The sequence below is a fragment of the Mastigoproctus giganteus genome, chromosome 5 (genome assembly GCF_048544385.1).
Source record: "Mastigoproctus giganteus isolate SK-2022 chromosome 5, ASM4854438v1, whole genome shotgun sequence".
NCBI classification, from domain to species: Eukaryota; Metazoa; Arthropoda; class Arachnida; order Uropygi; family Thelyphonidae; genus Mastigoproctus; species Mastigoproctus giganteus.
Window position 1 is genome coordinate 84,425,171 of NC_143579.1, and position 24,612 is coordinate 84,449,782.

At 37.4% G+C, this 24,612-nt stretch overlaps 1 protein-coding gene across 1 annotated transcript in view; it reads left to right on the forward strand.

Moving 5' to 3' along the window:
- Positions 1-24,612, forward strand: part of LOC150085532 (gamma-aminobutyric acid receptor subunit alpha-6-like) — an 87,843-nt gene that overhangs the window by 56,022 nt on the left and 7,209 nt on the right. Inside the window, exons 4-8 of the mRNA XM_090374591.1 lie at positions 1,328-1,548; positions 3,897-3,979; positions 6,080-6,214; positions 15,242-15,394; positions 22,542-22,807. Of these exons, the coding sequence (XP_090230717.1) occupies positions 1,328-1,548; positions 3,897-3,979; positions 6,080-6,214; positions 15,242-15,394; positions 22,542-22,807 (858 nt within the window). The remainder of the gene's footprint in view (positions 1-1,327; positions 1,549-3,896; positions 3,980-6,079; positions 6,215-15,241; positions 15,395-22,541; positions 22,808-24,612) is intronic.

Here is a 24,612-nt window from a genome sequence, read left to right on the forward strand (position 1 = left end):
AATGTCCAAAGCGAGTTTGGAGCCATTCAAAAGAACCCCGTAACAGCGCGTGCGCGCGCACGCACACACACACACACACGCGCGCACACCCAGGAGACAGGACAGCAGAAGACGAAGAAATAAAGAGAATAGCATAAAGTAAAAAAATAATAATAAATAAAAATATAAAATAATAATAAATAAAAATATAAAATAATAATAAATAAAAATATAAAATAATAAAATAAAACAAAAAAATAATAAAATAATAATAAATAAAAATATAAAATAATAAAATAAAACGAAAATATAAAAAAATAAAACAAAAAAAAATAAAATAATAATAAATAAATAAAATAAAATAAAAATAAAATAAAATATAAATAAATAAAATAATAAAATAAAAATAAATAAATAAAATAATAATAAAATAAAACAAAAAAATAAATAAATAGAAAAATAAATTCTTTAAGTCTTTGCCCACGTCTTTATGCAGTGCTGCCCAAAGTAGCCCACAAAGAGAAAAGGTGTACTGTCAAACAGTAGTGCCATTCAAACACAAGATCAGCAGGAACAAGTGCTAGATATAACTTTGTTAATCTGGAGTGGTATCAGAAGTCACTGGTTGATGATGGTATCAATGAGCAGAGGAAGGATTCAGTTGTGGAGCAAAATTTTGGACATTACGTCATCAGGACGACAAACGGGGCAACGGGTTGTATTTTCATTTATGAAGTGTTTTCTGTTTGATTGCTTGCATTAACATTGACGTCGAAAGTCTTCTTGCGATTAGGTAAGATAAAGGTAAGGTAAGCAGCAGCCATTATCAATCCACTGCTGGATGGAAGCTTCCTTAACGATTCATGTTGAGGGAAATGGACCATAATCTTCCCCTCTGGTCTAGTGCGGTTTCCTAAATCGACCGCATTTAGCATCAGGGGCTTGAATCCCGGTCTACTCAAAGAGCGTGTGCTAGTGCACTCCTACTCAAGACCACTCGGCCACGGAGGCACCTGAAACGTTACCTTAATGTATAGTAGTTTAGACGAATAGCTTAATCAACTATATTATTAATTTTACGTGGTGAAAGAGCGGTATTAAATATAATAATAATCTTAAATAATCTTACGTGGTAAACAACCACGTAACGTCCTACTCTAATATATCAGTAATCAACGTTTTATTACTGAAAGCTGCTTTCAATTTTCTTTCATGGGCAAGAGAGATTGTGCTATTAAAATATATAATGAATACAACAGGAGTGGACATATTTATTTATCAGTTAAAATGTTTTTAATTAAGAAACGTACCACTCGCATTAATATGTTCTTAACTTCGCCTTTTCCAGGAGTACTCCATGGATTGTTACTTTCGGCAAAAGTGGACAGACAGGAGACTTCAGTTCTACGGCCCCATCAAAAGCCTAAGCCTCAACATCAAGATGTTGGAGCGAATCTGGAAACCAGACACCTATTTTCACAATGGCAAAGGTTCCTACCTACACACCATAACTGTTCCTAATAAGTTGCTTCGTATTTTTCAGAATGGAGAGGTTCTGTATTCCATGAGGTAAATTACCTATCGTAGTGATACTTTTTTTGTTGATATTAACTTTGTTAATAAGCGATAACGAATTTATTTTTCGCCTGCAGTCTTGATTACAGCAATTTGCGATCAACCAGGACACTGCTTCCAGGATGACTGCATCAAAACTGCCAAAAAGAGTCTCTCTTTAAATCATCGTTAAACTTTTGTTTTATCTATGAGAGGTGGATCAACAGTCTATAGCGGGTTAAAATACCTATCCATCGCGTCGTTGTTATATAAAATGAACTGTGTGTATTATTAACGTATTGTTTTTTCCATCTCGTGTAGAAAGGCGCCATGGCAATTATGTGTCAGCGTTTCAAAGAGATTTATTATGCTGGAATAACAAGAAATTGGTCTCCAGAATTCCCTTTGCAAGAACTAATGCGAATATTTAAAAACAATTCGCGTGAAGTTCAATTCTGAATAAATTTAAATAGGCACGGTCTGATTTTAGTCCCCTCGATTCTAATAAATTTACTGCTAGATTAATTCTTTTTCTGTCTTTGGCAGCCCCCAGATGATGGACAACTTAACCATTCTGACACCAAACATAGTTTCAAACCTCCTTGAGATATTCTGTATTGTCATTTAATCCAATATTTCTGTTTATCGGTTAAAATTCACTCGAACAAATTTTTCTTAAGTGATGGCTGTTTTCAATTCACTGAATGAAAATGTCATTTGGTAACTGAACACGAGTCACCTAGTTTTATCAAATAAAAATTTTTTTTTTCCTTCTACAGTAACTCGCCGACTTACAAATTTTTTACGTTGAAGAGACTGTTCTGTATTGGAAAAAAATGCCAGATCGAACATACATTGCCAAAGAGAAAAAGACAATGCCAGATTTCAAGGAGTCAAAAGATAGGACCACGCTCTTGCTTGGGGCTCATGCAGCGGGAGATTACAGATTAAAACCACTGCTTGTGTACCATTCTGAAATCCTCGTGCATTTAAGGGCACCAATAAAGCCATCCTACCCGTACATTTCCGATCGAACCAGATAGCGAGGATAACAATACCTCTCTTTGAGGATTGGTTTCAATGCTGCTTCATTCCCGAGGTTTAAAAATATTGTAAAGACAACGACATTCCTTTCAAGATTTTGCTTCTATTAGATAATGCTCCTGGACATCCTGCGCATCTGGTTGATTTCAATTCGAATATGAGAGTCATATTTGTACCGCCAAACATGACTTCACTCATCCAACCTATGGATCGGGTGTTGTTTCAAATTTAAAAGCATACTATTTATGCACATTTGCTCAGGCATTGTCTGCAGTAGACGATGAGAAAAATTTTACGTTGAGAGACTTTTGGAAATCTTGCAATATTTATCACGCCATCTTAAACATTAATAAGGGATGGGCGAAAATTACTAAAAGTTGGTTAAATGGCGCATTGGAAGAAAATATGCCCACGGCACGTAAAATGCTACAAAGGATTTGAAAAGGACGAATCATATGAAGAGGTTACAGATAAGATTGTAAAGGTTGCAGAGCTACTTCAGTTGAAGGTTGATGCCAAAGCCGTGGAGGAGTTAATAGAGGAAGAAGAGAAGGAATTATCTAACGAATAACATATTGATTTGCAGGCAGCAATAGTGAAAGAAGAAAATGCTGACGAAGCTCAAGATGAACCAAATGAGCATCCGAGACGACATTTCGTGAAATTGTCAGCAATGGAGACGTTTCAGAAGATGGATCCTGACAGCGAACGATTCTTAAAAGTTAACAGAGGGGTGAATGATATGCTTGCTTGCTACAAATAAATGTACGATGAAAAAAAGGCACCGTCCAGTCATCCATTAATATGTTCTTTCGTAAGGTTGAGTGGCCGACCCCTTCTAAATCTCCACAGTCCCTCAACCTCCGGAGTGGCGTACTTATCAGCTGAAGACGTCGATTCTGGCAACGATGCTCGAGAAGTAAAACTTACTGACGTTATGCCTGTCTAATCTCTTTTTTTTTGTAATTTTATAATTTTGAAATTTTTTTTTTTAAATTGCACGCTTTTGTAATTTTTCCTGCGCATGAGATAAAAAATTGAATAAATGCAATAAATAATTCTATTTACATGTTCGTCGAACATTTCTTTTCCAATTCAATCAATTCAGCAAGCACAGTTGCGAGTGCTGCACAAGCATGGGGATAATTCCTCGACTTACGCATCGTTCCACGGAAATTCAATTATTACGTAAGTCGGGGAGTTCCTGTATTTTGACAATTTAATGTTATTTCTAAAAAAAAAATATATGAATAGCGAATTCTCCCACCCCTTTAAATATTTCAATTTCATCATACCTGAACAATATTCTTTTCATTCAGGTTAACGATAAAAGCGACATGTCCAATGCAACTCCATTCTTTTCCTATGGACAGACAGTCATGTCCCCTAGTGTTCGGAAGTTGTAAGTAGTTTCATTTACATTCTAAAATTTAAAATACTGCAGCTAAAATTAAGATGTTAATCTGAAATAGTTTAAATTTAATTTTTAATATTAGATACTTAAAATTTAAGTTTGCTTTAGCATACTTTACTGATATTAATAATGTTGTTTCAGTTTTCGCCATGGCAATTAAAGCCATTAGGCATCAGCGTTTCAAAGAGATTTAGTAGGCTGGAAGAACAAGAAATTGGTCTGTCTCCACTCCTAAATATCATGAGCAGCAGATTATTTATTTATTTTTTTTTTTTGGTGAAAGATCTGACGGAATTAGCGATTACACTGCTTTGGGAATAGGGCTGTTGTTTGGTTTTTTTTTAGAAGCATTGGCAACTAAGGCCATATTGCTCCGGGATATGCGGTGGTCATTCTCTGACCTTTCCGCATCCTCTGTATTTGGTGGTGAAGGGCTCGAACCCCGGTCTAATCAAGAAGCGTGTGCTACACACTGCTGCTCCTTCCCACCTGGCTACGGAAGGGCCTGGGAATAGGGCTTCCATGACTCAGTTGAACAATTAAAGTACATCCAAATTGAAGGGGCTCAAATATTTTAGAATAAACTCGGATACACCATCCACTTATGAGGTAGCCTCTAGAGAAAGGGCTTTCACTAGTTTTAAGAGCTCTTGTTGGATGATCCTAATTATTTTGAGAGGTTGATATAGTGAGCTGATGGGAGAGGACAATAAAAGAATTAGATGAGGATGCTCCAAAAAACCTGACATTTCGAAACCTCTAGCTCACCCTAATGCATCCATTTTACATTAATTAATATGATCCACGAATTTTGGTATATGCATTGTCTCAAACAAATATCATGTGTAAATAAATTACATTTTTGTTGGAGTAAAGCTGGTCAGCAATATGGGTCGCAAGACTTTCCGATCGTCCATGGCAAGTCCGCTAATATATCCCCACTTTTAGAAGTACCCTACTCTACTTATACTCGAATTCCCCACACGAGTGTGAACTTGGTGCCCAAACTCCGACACCGGAGTGAAGAAGACACATCAACCCTGAAAAGTTTCCGAGCCCTTAACTAGAATGAGATCATGTGTAATCGCTTGATGAGCTGGAGCAAAATGACACATTTATCAAACGTCCTGTTTCTTATGACACTTTGCACGTTGACCCATGAAATGGCAGGCAGTGAATCTTGCAAATCGAACAACATGTATATTTTCATGCTTTCAATACTTTCGATTTATTTCAACAGTGATTAAGACAGATTATTTCAATAAACACTGTCGCATTCCCTCCCATTAACAGTGTCTGCGCAAGTTCAGTAACTCTCTGAACGGGTATCTTTCGCAGGAGTTTCGTGGTTATCCACTTTGTGATGACATTCCTATACTATGATCTTCAATGAATCTTGTGGTAGGAAGGTCCTAAACTACCGGTCTGCTGGCCTATACTATAATGTGGAAAGGTCCGAGTTCGAATCTTGTCTTGACAGAAAGAACTTGAAGCGGTTTTTTTTTTACATCGTAGCCAAATCTGCCAGCCTTGGGAACTGTTACAGACAGTGTTTCTTCCAAATTATGGTTTTTCATTTCACAATGCAAGAGATTTGATCGGAGAGACACACAGTTTACAGACGCTGCGTGTCCCTAGTTGCCCTGCATACAGATCGCATTGCCTTAAAATATAATGTCCTGTTGTCCACGTGCCTCTACTGCTGTGCATCACGATATGCGTAGAATGGGTTTATGCATTGTAATCTTAGTCATTTTTGAGCCATTAAAATCGAAATCCACCCATGAAGAATCGAATATTCCACTAAAGACATAACTCCATACCAATAATACTCTCGCAGATATTTTTACCCTTGATGGCGCATTATTTATCTTCCGGCACCAGAAATCTTTGTCATTTGACTCGCTGTTGTGTATTGACAATGAAAGAATTTTTTCCAGTCCTAAGACAATCAAAGAGAGGTAAAAAATATTGCATTTCAAGAGTAAAAACGCTTTGCGACAAGTCTTCAATAAAAAAGCAACATAAAAAGCTGCTCGCCTTTTTTCTGCACCTAGGGAATTTACGTTTTGTTCTTTCTTCCCACAGATGGATACTCAGTTGATCATCTGCGGTACCAGTGGGATCCAGCGGGAGCAGTTAGTCTCAATGAAGGTCTGGTTCTGTCCCAGTATGATCTAATCAACTTCCCTTTCAGAAATAATACTGTCCACTTCAAAACAGGTAAGTTACCTGCATACTAAAATACAAAGTCACACTGACATCAATAAAAATTCCAGACCACTACTTTTATTTAGTATTCATATACTGTATTTTAAATCAAAATACCATAAATAGCCTTCTTGAGAATCAAACTGACATAACTCGACGTTACACCAAGTTAAAGTACTGAACTGTGATGATCTAATTTGGTTACAAATGTCTTTGAAAATTCGGACAAGAACTAATAGTTCTCAAAAGTATCTAAGAACTCTTGTTATAAATTTTAAGACTTAATACTATTACAGGTTGAATATACTTCTAAAACACACGCAAAGTAGCCATTCTACTTTACCTAGAGTTATGCCAGATTCTGTGAACGACTAGTCTGCGATATTTATAATCCAAATGGATTGCAGAATGCCCCAGTGAAAATTGGTTGTAAAGGTCCAAAATAAGAACTGGAATCTTATTTTGGTTACTTTATTTTTATTTTTTTTATTTTTATTTTTTTTATTTTAATTTGTTATTTATAACAATTCGTCCATTTTTTTCTGTTAAAAGAATTAAGAAATAATTAAGAAGAAACAAAAAAAAAAATGTCTACGTCTAGATTTGATCACGTATACACCCATGCGCTTAAGCCAACAGTCGCCATGTTATTTAACAGCAATGCCTATTTCGTGTCATTTACTCTTTGTTACGGTGGTGTGTATAATTTTTCATATTGCAGTTCAAATAGGCGGCATAGGTAGTCTATTTGAATGTCCCGAAATAGATGACCTACTTGAGGGAATTCGAAATAGAACAAATTTTAATTATTAATTTCTGGAGAAGGAAAGGTCTCTTCAGGTGAGCTAAGGTCTGCGCTGGTGGAAGAATTTGTTGCCACAGAATCTTATACACACTCTTATATCGAGCATGGTTCACCGCTGCCAGGCTTATTTAGCCATTGGAGGGAGTCATACACCGTACTGATGTCATGTGACCATATTTTCGAGCTTGTATCGACTTATCAACTCAGAAACCAAGGCAAGCTCTGATGTTTGTGCTCTTTCCTCCTCCAGCTCACTGATAAACTGTCATCGGCTCTGTCAGTCATTGAACCTATAGTATGTAGTTCTAACAAAGCATATTTTTTATATCGAGGACTTTAACATATAATTTGCCAATTTGGGTCACGCAGTGCTCTGTGCTGTCAATAGGAGACTATTTAGTTTTGTCTGAATTAAAGTTGAGTCAACACTTGAAATGAGTTCGGCTTGACGTTGTTTTACTTAATGACAATATCGACATCAAAGAGAACCAAAAGACCTTCAGCTTTTACCATAAGGCCCTGACCTGCGGCATTAGGTTTCTCATTTCGAAAGATACTAGTCCAGCACCCAACAACAAACCGAACTTCAGAAAAACCAACTGGCATAGTGTCAGTGGTATGCTGAGCTGTATTGGTCCCCATTAAACATTCATCAGTGATGTCAATGATCTGTTAGGTAATCTGTTATGCATTATTAACGATATTGTACTCTGACCTCTCTTGACGACAAATATAGAGTTCGGTTCGATATTTTCTATAAACTGAAGAATATAATCAGGAGAAAGGAATGTATCACGGAATTCAAAAATGCGACCGACAGCTTACCGGGCCAAGTTTAAGGAGCTCAGACATAAGATCATAATGCTCATTAGGACCTGGTATAACAAACAACTTTAATTAGTTCAACATAGTTTTATTTCATGTGATGACATTTAACCTTTCTAGAATCGTGTTATCCAATGAGAAATTCTTTATTCGCTACTCAAAGGCAGACAGTTTCGCATAGTTGTTTATATTTTCTCATAAACAACACACTCTCAATTAAAGAATAAACTAAATGCAATATGGCCAAACATATGTTATTAAGAAAATCAATAATAACATCGATGACTTAAAATTCGCGCTGTGTAAACTTAAAAATAATTTCTTTGTTGGATCTACTCATATCTCCTCCCCCCCGCATTCTTCTGGAAAACTTACTAATCCTCTGTGAAATTTTGCTCTACCTCTTAAAACTCTCCATGCACAGGAATCTACCCCGATCGCTTGAAGAGGATTATTCCAGATCCTTTAAGAAGGGGATCATGGGATGCTTTGCTCTGTTTTATTAAAAAACTTAAAGTTGAAATGTCCAGCCTGTAATATTTTCCAAATAATTTTTAAATTGTGTTAGACAATATACGAATATTCTAAATTATAATGCATACACACGTGCCTAAAACATCTGTAATTTTTTCCGCTCTGAGTAGTCCACACAGCCCATTATTCAGTACAGCGTTATTTTGAAATCTCTTAAATATGCTGTTTGTTATCATTCCTGCTCTACTCAGAACCAAAAAGAGAGACGACCTCCAGTAATGAAAATGTGTTCGTCCGTGGAAATTATCCCCAGCGAGGACAAATGGAGACTCCACAACACTCTGAATACGTGCAGATGAAACAGCGGCGGGCTTCTTATTCAAGAAGTGTCACCATGGCTACAAAGCAAACTATAATAAGAATGTCATCTTTTCAAATTATATTCCAAAGAATTCAAATCAAGATTATACTTCTACTGGAACAAGAATAAATGAAGACTGTGATTAATACCGAAGAAGAGTACGTACAATTCTTTTCTTCCCATACTTAATCCTTCCTTCTCTCTTTTACACAACAAATTACTTTCGTGTAAGAAACTGCCCCGCTTGATCGAATTCTGGTAAACATTGAATAACTCGATTACTAGTTTTGCTGATCTTAGTGGTTCTGCTTCGAGAAATAATTAAAAATTCTTGACGGAGAGAATTGCACCCTGCCTAATAGAATCTAGATAATCCCGGCGCAACGTCTCACTTCATATTCATAGTAGACAGTTTAATACAATTTGTTTCTGATTTTCCTCTTTCGGTCACTGCAATTGCTCTTCTTTTGCGAGTCTCGTTCTGCTTTTAATAGTTCGCCCTCTCGACATGTAATTCTCTTTGTTTTTCTTACGTTTTGCTCTCTGTCTAGTTTTGGAAATCTTTATCAAATAGATGAGAATTTATCTGATGAGAAAATATCTGAATCAGCTGTTCAAAGTTGCCTCCATTTCGTTTCGAATCCACGATTCTGTGGCATGTAATATCGTGTCAGAACAATTCTTAAAGGTACAATAGTCTGTATAAGTTTAAAATTCAAAACAAAATCTGTTTTATACTCCGGGAAGACAAAATAAGGCCACAGGAATTAACAAGATAGAGAGGATACAAGAACATTCTACCGTATTTGGCAGTTATAGGGCTTGAACCACGGTCATTCGAGCGCGTGTACTTTTGTATCCTCGCTTAACCACTCGGCTATAAAGGCCCTGGCTGATTTACATGATAGAAAACCTGGAATAACTCATTGGGGAATCTTACTCTTTTCACCAGAGTCTAACTGAAGAGATCTTTATAAATTGTTCCCCTCTATGATCAACTCTAATTCAGACCTTTCCAAACGAGTGAGTCAGCGAAATCATTATATCAGAAAAGGACTAATGGGAGTAGGATTATCCTCGAATTCTAAGCTTATATGCTGTTAATAAGAATGCGTTTAAGAATCCTAGTGGTAATGAATGCAAACTCGTCGAGCTAACTTTTTTTTTCTCCTTATTTAGAGACTGCTCCAAGGAGAGCAGAAGAAAAAGTGAATAATTGCGGAGGAATTAAAAATGTTAGTTCGGCGATTTTTGAATTGAATTGTGAGTGGTTTTATTTAGTTGAGATATGCATTTGGTCTAATTTTAGAAGAAAGAGTTGGAATCAGAGATGTTAATTCAGAATGACGGTGACCATGGAATTATCTACACAGAATATATGAAGCAGAAACTGAATGTTTATGTGAGAAAGAGCGGAGTGGGTTTGAAAAGGAGTAATCAATAACTAATCTGGTTGTTCTCTTTTGGATAAAGTAACGGGGCTTAAGAGAAGTTTTGGGACCATAACCTTAGATATAGAAATAATATTCTATGGTTGGTAGGATTTATAATTTGCACAGCGTCATTGGTTGTTCAGAAAATAGTAACGTTGAGAGCAAAAGAGAAATACCTAGTTTTTTGCAAACGAAAAAATATTTGAGAAATTAAAATTAAGGTTAACTCCAGTGAAGATGTGATCTTGTCTAGAAATCGGAACATGGTTAAAATGAGGATGGGAATATCAGAATTTTTTTCGAAATAACGCAAGGCTGGGTTTTGGGAATGAAGTTAACTAGGTTTCCCCCTTACATTTGAGAATTACATGGAGTTCAGAATTTAAGAAAGTTGTAGTGGATATTCAAGAACCCGTAGCTGTTTGTTAGGCAGGAAGATTACAATTCAGTGTGTAAAAATATCTGAAAGGAATCACTTTCCTGAATTTTTGCATTGGAAATGCACCGAAAGACTTCAGAGTGGTCAGCCACAAGCAGAGGACTCAAATGTTGATCTTGCAGTTGTCTGTAGAAGGTTCAAGGAAAAGAGTCACGGACTGGCACTATTGTTAATGGTAAAGTAGATCTAGGATCACAACTATGAATGAAAACAGATATTCAACTGCTAGAACGAATTGCGATTTATAACAGTATCTCCTCTGTGTTCAAATCTCATAGTCCTCACAGGAACATTAGTCTTTCTCTGCTGTTAGATATAGATGCATGAGTATAGCATCTAAGTAAGAGGACCGCTGGAGTGTATTCCCTACCCGTCCCACCACGGGGGGGGGGGGGAAGAAGCGCCTAGATAGATACGAACAGAACGGTACACAAAAGTAATTTTTATACATCATGAATCAAGACCAGTGTTTTGTCTAATGATGAAATCAGATTCGTTTTACAGATTGAGTCAAAGTGTATACTCATTTGGAAGGAGTAGACTCCGGGGCACGGCATTTCCCTAATCATATAACTAAAAAGGATACCTATGTTTCAGGAGGCACAGTAACAGGGGTATAGATGTGACATTTTGAACTTTGTTTCTCTAAGCAAGACTTTTGATAGCAAAAAACAGAGCTATGATGCTCAATACGTTCTACGTTGATTTCAATATTTGCCTCAATATGATAAAGAAATTGTGTTAATCTTATATTCGTTTTAATTTCTGGAGAGTGTCATATGGAAATGTTCGACGTAGCATATTGAGGTAAATTTCTCTTACTCCTACAAATCAAAGCAAGATCTTATGATGCAACAGGTAATAATTTTTTATTTCGGAACAATGCATAGCCACATCACATCACACTGATTAACCGCTACCTGACAACACACCATTATTCGGATAATGTGATTAGCGAGATCCTGCAAACTCGCTCCTATACAGCATGTGTGGAATGCTCGTTGAGCACATACCTCTACTGAACGTCTACCTCCACAATCTGGCCAGGAACTCAGAAGTGCTCATATGGACCAGTGAGCATCATTGCCATCTAACCTTCTCGATGCCCTCATCAACAGCATGCAGTATCATGACGATTACTGAATGCTGATCAATAGAGTGCACTCCCCACCCCAGTTTACCAGCATTTACCATTCCATCCAAGTCTAATATTAACCAGTATGTACTTAATCATGGGCCATTTCGACTGTTAGCATTAGTAGCGAGCAGACGTGTTCCTAGAAAGTGCAGGATTACAGAGGATTACATATTGGATTAGGATTAGAGAGGTTAGATAATTGCGTTTAAATATTACAATGTTTGAAATAAAAACTGTAAAATTTATTTTGAAACAAGTTTTTTTTTACCCTGTAATAGCTTGCAAATTTAATTTTTACAATATTATAAATATAATTTTTTTAAATTACTTTCTGTAATATTTTGTAAATTTAACAATGGTTGTGACAAGATCCACCTTGAACACTTCGTCAAGGGGAATCATGACTCATTCACAAATAGCCGATGGCGATTTACGGATGGATCTTTATTTCATCGTCTGCAGAACCTGTGGCATGTATTCCAAGGTCGACCAAGTGGACAATCATAGCTACCTGGCAATTATTTTCTTTGTCACTGTTGACCACAAAATATGGTGCACTGCTAGAACAATTTGAGTCATTGAAAAAACTGGTGCTTGCCCTCGAGAATAATGTAACTCATCAGAGACTCAAGAATCTAGTAACCTACCAAGTGATGCACTATCGATTCGGGCGCCAGAGCAGAATAGACAAGTGCAAACTGCTCTGGTTTAGAAGGACTTGGTTCTGTTAGGAGGCTCCATTGTCAGGAAAATGGGAAATATTTTTTTTTTGTAATAAGAATAGGTGGACTAGAACCAGGGTATGTCTGCCGGGAGCAACAATTAATGGTCACCAACAGATTGCCAGATTTTTAAGGGGGCAAAGAGAATTTTATTCTCTTACCCCCTCTAGAGACTTTGTCCTCTTTAGTCCATAACATGTAGGGACTAATGATATTAAGCACACAGGATCTGACGATTTGTTAGACAAATACAGGACCATGCTGAAGAAATGCCACCATTCACGTCACAATGTCCACGTGTCTGCAATTCTGCCCAGGCATGACAGGAAGGATTATATGCTGAAAGCCTTATGGATTAACTGAAGACTTGAAGGACTTTGAAAGACTTTTGGGATAAATTTTTATCAGCTTGGCCCGCATTTGTAGGTAGAATTAATCTGTTTTGTAAAGACGGATACATTTAAACAAAGGTGGTGCAAGGGTTTCTACCAGTATTATTGAGTATACCTTAAAGGTTCAGGGAAACTGCTAGTTTGGGGGGGGGGGCAATAATAACATAGATACGCGTTTATCTGATAATATTGGTCAAAGTAACGCTTGCACATACCTCAAGAGTTCTTGTTCAGATCATATTAGCAAAATGTTCTGGGGGCAGAAACGTTTCAAATGAGCGGGCAGCTAATGCCAGGGAAGCGAGCTTAAATAACTTTAAGGGGTGTGTCAGGGTAGTTAACTATACAAGAACATAAGTCTTAATTGCTTATACAGAAGTGTCGTCAATAAAATGAATGAATTCGAACTGCTGGTTAGGACAAGTAACACTGACTTAATAAGGCTTGCGGAAATGTGGTGTCACCAGGATATAGGGGATGATGAGTTTCAGTACAGTATGGGTAATGTATTTAGGAAAGATGAGGCAGATAGAAGGGGTGGTGGCGTTATGCTTCTTATCAAAAGCAGCCTGAGCACGACGAAAGCTTTCCCGGATTCGACCGTTTCGTACGCTAGTATAGAATCTGTATGATGTGAGATAGATTAGACCACACTTGGACACAAAATTCCAAGTGTGGTGACCGCACCTAAAAAGAAGACATCGAGCTTCTTGAAAGGGTCCAAAGACGGGTAACTCGCCGGGTGAGATCGGCAAAACGGCATCCTTAAGACGAAAGACTTCGAATATGTGGGTTGCACAGCTTGGAAACTAGGCTCCTTAGAGGCGACTTGATTGAATTTGTTTATTAGGAGTTTTATGACGCATCAGCATCTAAGGCTATTGTGCGCCAAGTCTAAGGTAATAAAATATAAAGATTTAGAAAATAGGTAAAAATATAAAATAACATATATAGTTAATATATTATAAACAGATATATCTTGATTGAGGAAAAAGCTGTGAGAATCAATAGTAAAATGAATGAGGATAAAATTTTCACGATTATAAACGATTCTAGAAGTAGGGGCCATAAATTCAAGTTGCGTGGGGTGATGTTTAGACTGGATTGCAGGAAGTTTTATTTTAGCCAGCGAGTTATAAATTACTGGAATAAGTTACCTACATGGGTGGTAGAGGCTGACAGTTTGGGGCAATTCGAAGGTCAGCTGTTGTTGTTGTTATTTGGTTTTTAGGAGCATTAGCAACTAGGGCCATATTGCTCCGGGGATATGCGGTGATCATTCCCTGACCTTTCCGCATACTCCGTATATGGTGGTCACGGGCTCGAACACCGGTTTAATCAAGGAGCGTGTGCTACGCACTGCTGCTCCTGCCCACCTGGCTATGGAGGCGCCGAAGGTCAGCTGGATAGTTATATACGGGAGGAAGGAAAAGCATAGGTTGTCAATCTCGTTTTATTTTATTAATTATTTGATTTTTATACTTACTATTTTACGTCTTTTTTTTTTTCTGGCTGGTTTAGCATAAGCGTTAGGCTTCCTTGCACCATATAGCCATTACTAATACTCTTCCATAATTTGTGAACATGTATTCATTGTCGTTATGAATTTGCAATTTTTTGCCTACTATTTATTAAAGATCATCTATTAATGACGTTGGAGTCGACTTATTTCCACTGATTCCACGATATACATCGTTTTAAGACTGCTGCTTCAGTTGCGGAAATAAATATACTTTCCAACGCAACGCTACACCAAAAACGTATGAGATTTTTCTTTCCCAACCGCGACTAAGGAAAACCTCTTCCAGCAGAGGGTTAGATGACTTTTCTCCCACCTCGTCCTCCCAGAAACTCAAGTTTTTCATCCCACAAAACAGACAAAGTCTTAGAAAACATGTAGTTTATAGACGCGATATACTGAAACCCCGTGGTCTACGTTTTTGCAGGGAAAATTCTAAAAACAACCCAATCTTTAAAAAGCTAGTGGCTGTACCATCACTCTGCATATTGCACACAATGTTGAATCCTGAATTGAACTCATTTTATGACGAGATCCTGTGAGACATAATATGATAGCAACCATGTACCTTGGTAACAGCTGGAGGCCAGAGTTCGAAACATCTGCATTAAGCAAAGAAATAAAAGGCCTTTTCAAACAAGGCCGAGTTAGCCGGTTCGAGCAAAGATAAAATATTTTCTAACCAAAAACGAAAATATCAGCCTCCAAAAACAAATAATTTGGAAATTGCAAAACAGTGATGCCTCATAATCAACAAGCCAAGGTTCATATTGTAAATGTACCACAGCCTTTTCAGTAGCAGAGCTGATTATCGATGAATACGGCGAAAATGTATATCAATGTTCGTGGTAATAGTTAAATTCTGTTAATAAATATTCATTTAACTCTTCTGTGAACTACCAATCTAATATCATTATTAACTTCTTTCCAGGAATGTTTTCGGTACTCCAAGTGAATTTTAATCTCCGCCGACACATGGGATACTTCCTTATTCAGGTGTACGTCCCATGCATTCTGATCGTTGTCTTATCTTGGGTGTCATTTTGGATTAATCGAGAAGCAACAGCTGACAGAGTCGGATTGGGTACGTATTGAAAGTAAAAAGGAAAACTTCTTTCAATTAAGCAGTCTTCGTTTCAATAAAATAAAGGAAATAGATTAAGGCTCGCAGTAATTAAAATTGGTTTCTTTTTCGTAATTCTGTTCACGCACAGACTGGTGATCCGATGATGTCTGCAATCAGCGTTACTCTCGAACTTTCGTGCCCTTCCTTACACTTATATCAGAATAGGCAGTATTTTGATATGGGAGCCAGATGTAGTGGTTCGATGTTTCCACTTGCCAAATAATCCGTTAAGATAAATTCTGTAGTTTTAAAACTGTTAACAGCTATCGATTATTCATGCAATATTATTTTCATTCATTTATAGCGAGAAACTGAGAAATTATTGGTATTCGAACTCGATTAGAGTTCAATTATTAAGATAAACTTTTTATCACAGCAAAACCCGAGTTTCCGAGAGAGAAGAAAAACATGCATCCCCTTGCTTGTGACTCAGCGATATTGTGAAAAGGGCACATCAAACTTTCTTGCGTTATTCACGGGAATCAAATTCGGCCTTTTACACCTTGCGTGGGAATGGCAGTGCTTTGTACCCCACGAGGGAAGATGATATGATAGAAGGCAAACGAATGAATTGTTAACTCTGTGATCAATGTTTCGTAATTAAAATTTTAAACTCTTATAAATGTGTTATTTATCATACTCGGCTCTGGAACGTGTGCTGAGATTGTGTCCAGGGATTTCCCAGTGGCATAAAGCACTTCAGGCTATGCATCTGGACAATGAGTGATCTAATTAGAGGATGATCGTAGAATAGTGGAGACTGAAAACGGTCAATTATTTCTACTTACTTACTCTCTTTAGTTCATAGCTAAATTTTCATCAACTAACATTTATTGTTCTGGATTTTAATGATAACCATGTCAGTACAAGAAAACGTTACTGATTAAAGTAAACTTTTTCATGATTTCTTTTCATAAATTTACTATTATACGCAAAACGCTATAAGCGAAAATGATGTCACTAATCTGTTTAAACGCTCTGACCCAAAATTATTTGCTCCTGCTTCGAACTGAGCGTAGACTTTCCTTATTGTATTTTAATGAACCATTCCTTCAATAAATATCAACGTGCATTTCAAGGATACCCTTTATAAAGGACTCCCAAAGAGATTTTTATGTAACAAACAGTTAAAAAACGAACGGCTATACGTCAAATAAAAAAAAATTTCGTGTGGGCCGAGCACACATAGCGGAAGTTAAGTGAAACTTCTTTAGGCGAACATTTATCACTTAACCGAGGATCCCATATTGACCGTATGAATGCCGCACGCGACGAAACTGCATGAAGGTGAGCCTCCGAGATATGAGAAGTTCCGTTACCAAATCTAGTTTCGGTAAGTGCTGTGGTATCAGACGATACTTAAAACCATTTGACTTCGATAGAGCCGTAATCACTTTGTTCTTGAGAGAGCCATGACAGCTGTTACAGGCCGGCATTTGACTTACATCTTTATTTGGAAATGCTGTTTGAAGAAAATTTCGAATTGCTACTATCTTCGCAGCGTTCTTGAACCAAAGCCGATCACACGCACGGAACAGACTGAACCGAAATAATTATCCAGGAATGTACGTTTAAACTGTGCGGGGATGCTTCCGTGTTTCTTAAAATCCTGTTGGTGCTCCGGCTGTGTATTACGTGCTGAGCGATGTGATGGAGTATTTCTGGCAGTCGGTTTTGGCTTCTTCGCTCACGACTGGGCTTCGAGGACTCTTCATCGTTTTCATTTGCAGTATCAACTTCCATGACTCCTTCCAAATTCACTTCTAACATTTCTAGGGAGGTGTAAGGCTGTGAAGATGTGGATGGATCTTCTCTGGTCTCTGTTCAATTCCATCGCACGCTTTAATTTCTTACGCTGTCGAAATAGCTTAGATCTCTCCTTTGTACTCAATGGAGGTGGTTTCGGTGGTCGAATTCCACGTATACGCCTTACAACGCTCACTATTAGTCTTCGACATGTCGAATTATAAATTCTTTTCCGTCGAATGTTTTTATTAAATACGGTGGAGAATAACGAAAGAAATAACATGACGCAATCAGTAGGGCTACTGATTGGGTCATGCGTCGCGCGTGACTGGTACGGAGTGGTACAATGGTGTGTGGGGGGAGGATGAATCATTTCGTGTCGAATTTTCTTGGTGTTATTTAGTGAATTTTTGTCAATCCACTGACGCATTGCACGTGTACGCCTTACAACGCTCACTGCAGTGGACTCACCTCTTTACGATTGGTTCACTGTACAATCAAATCACTTTACGATGGATACTCCATAACAAAATGCCGTTCACTATACGATATGTAGTAAGCGCCAGTCATTGTGATTACGTTTACGAATTGAAATTCTATTAACGGCGATTCTAATAAGCAAAAATATGTGGAATATTTTCCACAGGCTATAAAAGTAAAGATATAAAGCGCAGATGTACACTTTATTACCTACCAATTCAGGGGCCCGATAGCCAATAAGTCAGATGAACAATGGGCACAACAGACTACACTGTACACGATCCACACACTTTAAATCTCTGGCTTGACAGGGTACTCTCACTCGATACAGAGAACACTGCGGAGATGGGAGAAATCCCAGGAGCCGCTAGACCCTCAACATACCAAATAACAAAATGAAATGATACGTGAAAATCGGAAGAATATTTTCCACAGGTTAACAAAGGAAAAAAAAAAGAAAGGACGGCAAGAAACTCACCACGTATTTCCAGGTGGTCACCTTCCAATTACTAACCGGGCTTAACTTTGGTGATCGCACGAGACTCGAGGGCGTTTAATCTAGTACGATAGCTAGCTGTTCAGAGCGCCTGTAATGCGTTTACTTATGGCAATGGTCGCATTTTCGTTGCGTTTTTTCTCTGTCCACGAACGCAAGTTATTCCCATCTGAAACTGCCTGGAGCGCACCTAAAGAAGTTTCACTTCAAAAATTTGACCTCAGAAGTGTGTAAACAATGATATTCTACTTATAAAAGGGGGTAGCAAAACGTGCATTGACAACAGCTGTCTCACGAATCCTGTGCTGTAACTGGAACTGACCGCTCTTACCAGGTTAACAACGGATCATGAACAGAACAGAAATGGTAGGAAAGTCTCATATCTGATTCATTCACCTTTCCTGATTAAGGAAAAGAGGACGATAAAAGAATAACTCCAATATATGCACAAGTTGCGAGAGATTCACAAGAAGAAACCAGGCAAGAAGAGATACAATCAGTTGAGAAGGGATGTAAATAATGAAAAGATAGTACCCAGAAACGAGGAGAGCCATACAGAAAGAAGCAAAGCACATCACTCAATGTAGAAGAGAAAATACGTGCACTTCGAACGAACAAAAGTTGGTCCAATTGATCAACACAACCCAAAATCTGCAATATGAAGGCTACAAGAAAAAATAACATTTTGCACATTCTTCTGGATATGCATTCATTAGCACGAAAATAACAGACAGAAGGGAAGGGAGTTGCGATTCTTTATAAAGAATATATCCAAAAGAATGGGAACCTAACTGGCCTTTAGACTCTGAGAGAAAATAGAAAAAACTGAATAACATACAGCTTTCAAAAAGAAGCAAGCTCAATTCTTAAAATGAAATGACGAGTACACTGCATGATGTAAGAGAAAAGTTAACAAAACGGGTAATCAAAAAAAGAAGCAGAAGATCGATATGGAAAAATTACTATTCTCTAAATGGATAAAAGAAACATTTCCTAACAACGATTGTCAAGATATAGGAAAGCAACAGGAGTAGATAGCTCAAACGCGAACTAGGAAAGATAGCAACTAATAATAAGCAGCATAAATGGAGCCTGGCGGACGTGACAATCACCAAAGACAAAGTTATAGGTACAGTAAATGGTGGGACCGGATAACTTTCCACCATTTGTTTTAGAAATGCAGTCCCTCACTGTTCGTATCATCCATACCATATTTTGGAGAATTCTAAAATATGGCACGATATCGCAAATTTGGAACACGTATATGGTGGTTGGTACCCATTCCGAAAATCAAGAGTCCTAAAGAATTTTATCATTCCAATCCTTCAATCAACTACTCTTTAAGTTAAGGTTATACTTCCGGCTCTCATTGCTTGGGACGCAGCCATCGCTACTTATATACAGTTATCAATAACAGATCAACCAGTACCAACCTGCTGGACAAGCTTTTCAGAATTCAGAGAAGACTGGCTAAAAGAGCTGAGATCGTTGTGGAATTCTTGATCTGAAAGCCGCTTATGAAAAGCACTCTCCATTTTTTTATGGTCATTTTAAAATCAAAAATCTCGGTCACCATTGTCCCCCTCCCTCACTATACGAACACAGAAGCAACCAAGGGGAGAATAGTATCTCCATTACTACTTGAAGTATCACGGAAATCATTTTTGGCAAACACACCCTGAATTTTAATCACACGTAGATGATCTTAAGTAATTCATTGAACTATAAAGCATTATTGATGCTTTATAGTTCAATTATTGATGCTTTCGCACTATAGTTATACATAGTCTAGACTTTTCCATAGCTTGAGGCTTACGCCCTAAATGCTTTATAGTCTAAATACATCATACACCATCAGGCATCTCTCATATTGTGGAGTTATACTTCATAATTGTTTTGCCATCATTGCATCACTCGGGTACCTACCCACCCACCCACCGAAGAAGGGCCAAATAGCCCTGAAACGGTGCCGTCTGGGTGGTGGTGGTATCCATCTGAGAATAAGTAACATTAGTCTTCTCCTCAGGTGAAGCGTTACTTATTCGAAGTAGTGCAATATCATGGCAACTCGTTGTGAAGGTATTCACAATATGAGATATAACTTAAAACGATGCCGCTTTGCTAATATTCTGTTCATTCAGATTTGGCTATGTATTATTGATGCTTTCGCACTATACTTATACATAGTAATTCATTGAATCAAAAGAACTATCTTAGACGTCAGAGATAAAGCTGCTAAAGACCTCACAGATCTCAAGGTTACCTGCAGTCTATAGGATTAAATATAAATTAATGTCATGACTATCGTTAAAGCCTAATCTCATACCGATCTAAGTTTTATGTGGAATGAGAACCTAGTGTTCAAACAACATTTTGCAAAAACCAAAGTTGAAACGAATGCTGCGATGTGGGAAATCAGGCAAGAGCTTGTAGGCGCCAGAAAACCTTGCGTACAGTACCCATGCATGCGTAGACCATTTGGACATCTGCTCCAAGATGGTCTACGCATATGTCTGATATGTTCATAAGTCTTTCATATTGATTAATGAGGTAAATGAATGGGTTGGTAAAGAAATCATTTACAATATTTAGGGGCATCCTGTTCTTCAACTTCATTCTGATCTGATCCCCCCTCCCCGAGAGTGAGGACTACTTAGCAGGACAGAATGCTAGCTGAAATGATTACAAAGATTACAGACGCTCCATCCGTGAGAAAACATCACACAGGGTCCAAGGGAAATAAGAAAACAAGTGGATTCAGCATGTCCCTGAAGAGTTCCTTGAAAAATACGGAATACCTCAACAGAACATTCGCTTTAAATACGATGGTTTTATTTAATAAGTTAAATATCATTTCGGAAAATTTTTTTCAGTGACATGTCTTAGAGGAAATAATAGCACAGTCGTACCAGCATATCCCTATGTGATATCAACCACGAAAAAAAATTAAACTAATGACATGAAGTGGCCATGGAGTGATTGAAATCAACTGGATATACAGTTCTGTGGACGATAATTGAGATCAAAAGCGTATTAAAAAGTGAAATTGCATCAATCAATAAGTGGGAGATAACCATCAAAATGATATCAAAGTATACAATGTACAGATTGCACAGTAATTAGTACGGAGGATGCGGAAAGGTCAGGGAATGACCACCGCATATCCCTGGAGCAATATGGCCTTAGTTGCTAATGCTCCTAAAAACCGAATAACTATCAGCAATCAATCATAGTAATTAGTGTAGTGGAATATGTATAAAATGCGACTGTATTAATATCATGGATCCCAAAATGTGTATACCAATGTTCTGCTTATGAAATATTATGCATTATTTTATTGGATATGAAACATATTTATATATAAGACATGTTGTATTGTATGCAGTATTATTATCTATGTATACTCCCTTCGAACCTGTCGAATGTGTGGGAGTTTTTTCGTTATTTTATACGATTCCAGATGGGTCGGATCAATATTATTCCAAATATTGCTCGTGGGCTAAAAAAAGTTGTATTTCGATAGGCTTTAAGTCAGTTTATTACGGAAACATTGGAATACATTACCTTTCAAATTACTTCCTCCTGAGAATCAATTAATTTAAAAAAAATAAAAATCTAACACACATGAAATATAACAAACTGCTTGAATTACCTAACTTGTTTATTATAACTTTACTAGGAGTGATTTCTCCATCCCATCACCCACATAGACAAAAGGCTATTCGGAAAAATGTTTACGGCTGGCCGTTGTCCTTGTAGATTGTAATCCAATCCTTGCTTTAAAAGCACCTAGCAATTGTAATTCTAATTCAATCAGCCAAATAAACCCAGCAATTTGAATTCACTTTTATTAATAGAAATTGCTTGTTTCATCCAAACGATATATTGGCATGGTTTAGGATGATATAAGAGACTGAAGCACGTTGATATCCTCCCAAAACTCTACATTCATTAAGTTCTGCTCTTTTGGATGAGTGATGTTTATTACCACAAGTCATTATTCACAGCATTGCAAACAACATAAGCTGGTTATGAGAGCTGTTTAGCTGATGCATATTAAAAGCTTAAATCAAAAACCAGGCTTATAACTTATGAAAATGGAGATTTCGTTTCAAACTCAACACAACCCAATCTCTTCTCACCCTCTTACGAAAAAAATAGGATGGAATTCCGTCAGATAGTTTTTCTTGACATCCCAGATGTTATGGCTGTAACTTAACTTTTAGACAGAGGCATAATTTGCAATGGCATACGTAAGTAGGAATACGAACACGAATTTAAAGATACATCAAAAGCGCGCACATACACGTAGTCATATTCTACTTTCACAACTGGTTGTTAACACAAACATAAACTGAAAAAAAATTCTCTTTACCGTTTCAGGTATCACCACAGTGCTAACCCTGTCGACCTTTGGACTGGACACCAAAACAGATCTTCCAAAAGTGTCCTATCCCACAGCCCTGGACTGGTTTGTAATCATGTGTTTCATGTTCGTTATCGCCACTCTACTAGAATTTGCTGGGGTTCATTATTTTACCAAGGTCGGCAGCGGAGAATATCCCGAAACTGATGACTCCGTGCAAGAGGAAAAACCCGAAATCTTTGTTCCTAGAAACACGTGCGCCACAGTCTGTCCAGGAGAACAGGTAAGGTAATTAAATCCTTCAAGGAAAATGAACTTCTCCTGTTGTTGAAAATTTAAATTTCTTTGGACGTTAAATTCAAGGAATTTGTAAACGCAGCTGTGTGGACTTAACTCTTTCTACACTAATTTCTAAGCCACATAAGAAATTGCAAGCCATTGACTTGCATGAGTGTATGAGAGTCGTTCAAAAAGAATTATTTTGCCTATTAAGGAATTGGATATTAGCTTTAAAATATCATAGTAGTTAACGTAGATATTAGAACTGATTGTGTACCAAATTTTATCGGTTTCCTAATAGAGTATATACTTTTTTTTATAGCGATTTGTGTAAAGGTAGCAAAAAGCTGGTTGCCACAAATTTCAAACAAAAAATTAAACGATAAAAAGGTGTTTTAAGTTGTTTCAAATCCAGAGGATAGTCTTGATGGTTGTTTATCACTATGGGTAGTCTTTGGGTGGTCACTTTGACCCAAAGACTAAATGATAACGCGTGATCTGCTTTGGATAACTGATTTTAGAGTATTTTTCAAAAAAGAATTCTACCTTTGAACAAGATACTGGACAAAGAAATCGAGTTCTGGTGTTGAGAAATAAAGAAGTAATTCAGATATACAAGTAAATGAGCTTGTATACTTAAATTCGGATCTTTTGAATGGCTCTCATCTATCTCTATAGTTATTTCAAAACCAGCAGGAAAGGAGCTCATTTCAGAATCTTAAAAGTTCACGATACGCTATTTCAGGTCCTTAAGATCATTCATTCTCATTCCACTTATTAACTATCACTCTTCGGCGATCGAGATGGTTTATGCAAGCTATAACATTATTTAAAGCACTTCACTCATAGAAAAGTCATAGTTGACAAGGACCAATCACTGCTGTAAAAGTAAGACACTTTACAGGCTCCATTGCTAGGATTTCTCGTAAGGAGTGGGGATTGAATAAGAGAGTGTTGTCATTGTATTATAAGACTATTTTTCTCCAGATAGTGGCATATGCGGCTGTTGTTTGGTTTTCTGTGGTAACTAAAACTAGGATTCGATCGAAACTTTTATCGCTTCAGCGCTCTATGTTATTAACTTTATTGAAAGTACCTAGAACAGCGTCTACAAACGCCCTACAGGTAATTGCTGGTACCATGCCATTGGATTTTTTTATTGTCTACAGAGGGTTTTTGTACAAATTGAAAAAGGGTACATCAGTAACGTTTTTGGATATTACAATTGATTTGGAGAATAATATTAAAGAAGAAAAACAACGAATATGGAACAAATTAATGGATTTATGGCAGACCAGATGGGAAAGTGGTGATGTTGGAGCTGTGACGAGGAAATATATTCCCCAGGTGAACTATGCATTGGCAAAAACCGTGGCATCTTGGTTTACGCCTTCTATGTACACTTTTTATTTGTTAACAGGACACGGCTCACTTAGGGCCAAATTATATGAGAGAGGGTTGGAGACAGATCCTTTCTGTACATGTGGCGAGCAGGAGACTTGGATGCATGTAATTTTTTTATGTCGGGAGTATGAAGACCAAAGGCGGATTTTGATGGCGCATATTCCTGACTTATCATTTGATACAGTGCATTTGCTTATTGCAAATCGTGACTGTTTTAATTTATTTCAGGAGTTTTCAGCTGCTGTTTTTGCAAGAAGAACTGTTCTCAGAGCCTTTCTTCAGAGGCAAACCTAGTGTCTTAATTGTCTTCATGGAGTTTCACTATTGGTTTCTGCATCTGGCTGTCGGCTGGGGTGCTGGACCTGATTCATGGTGTTGGGTCTGGTGCTCTGGTTGGTTGTCTTT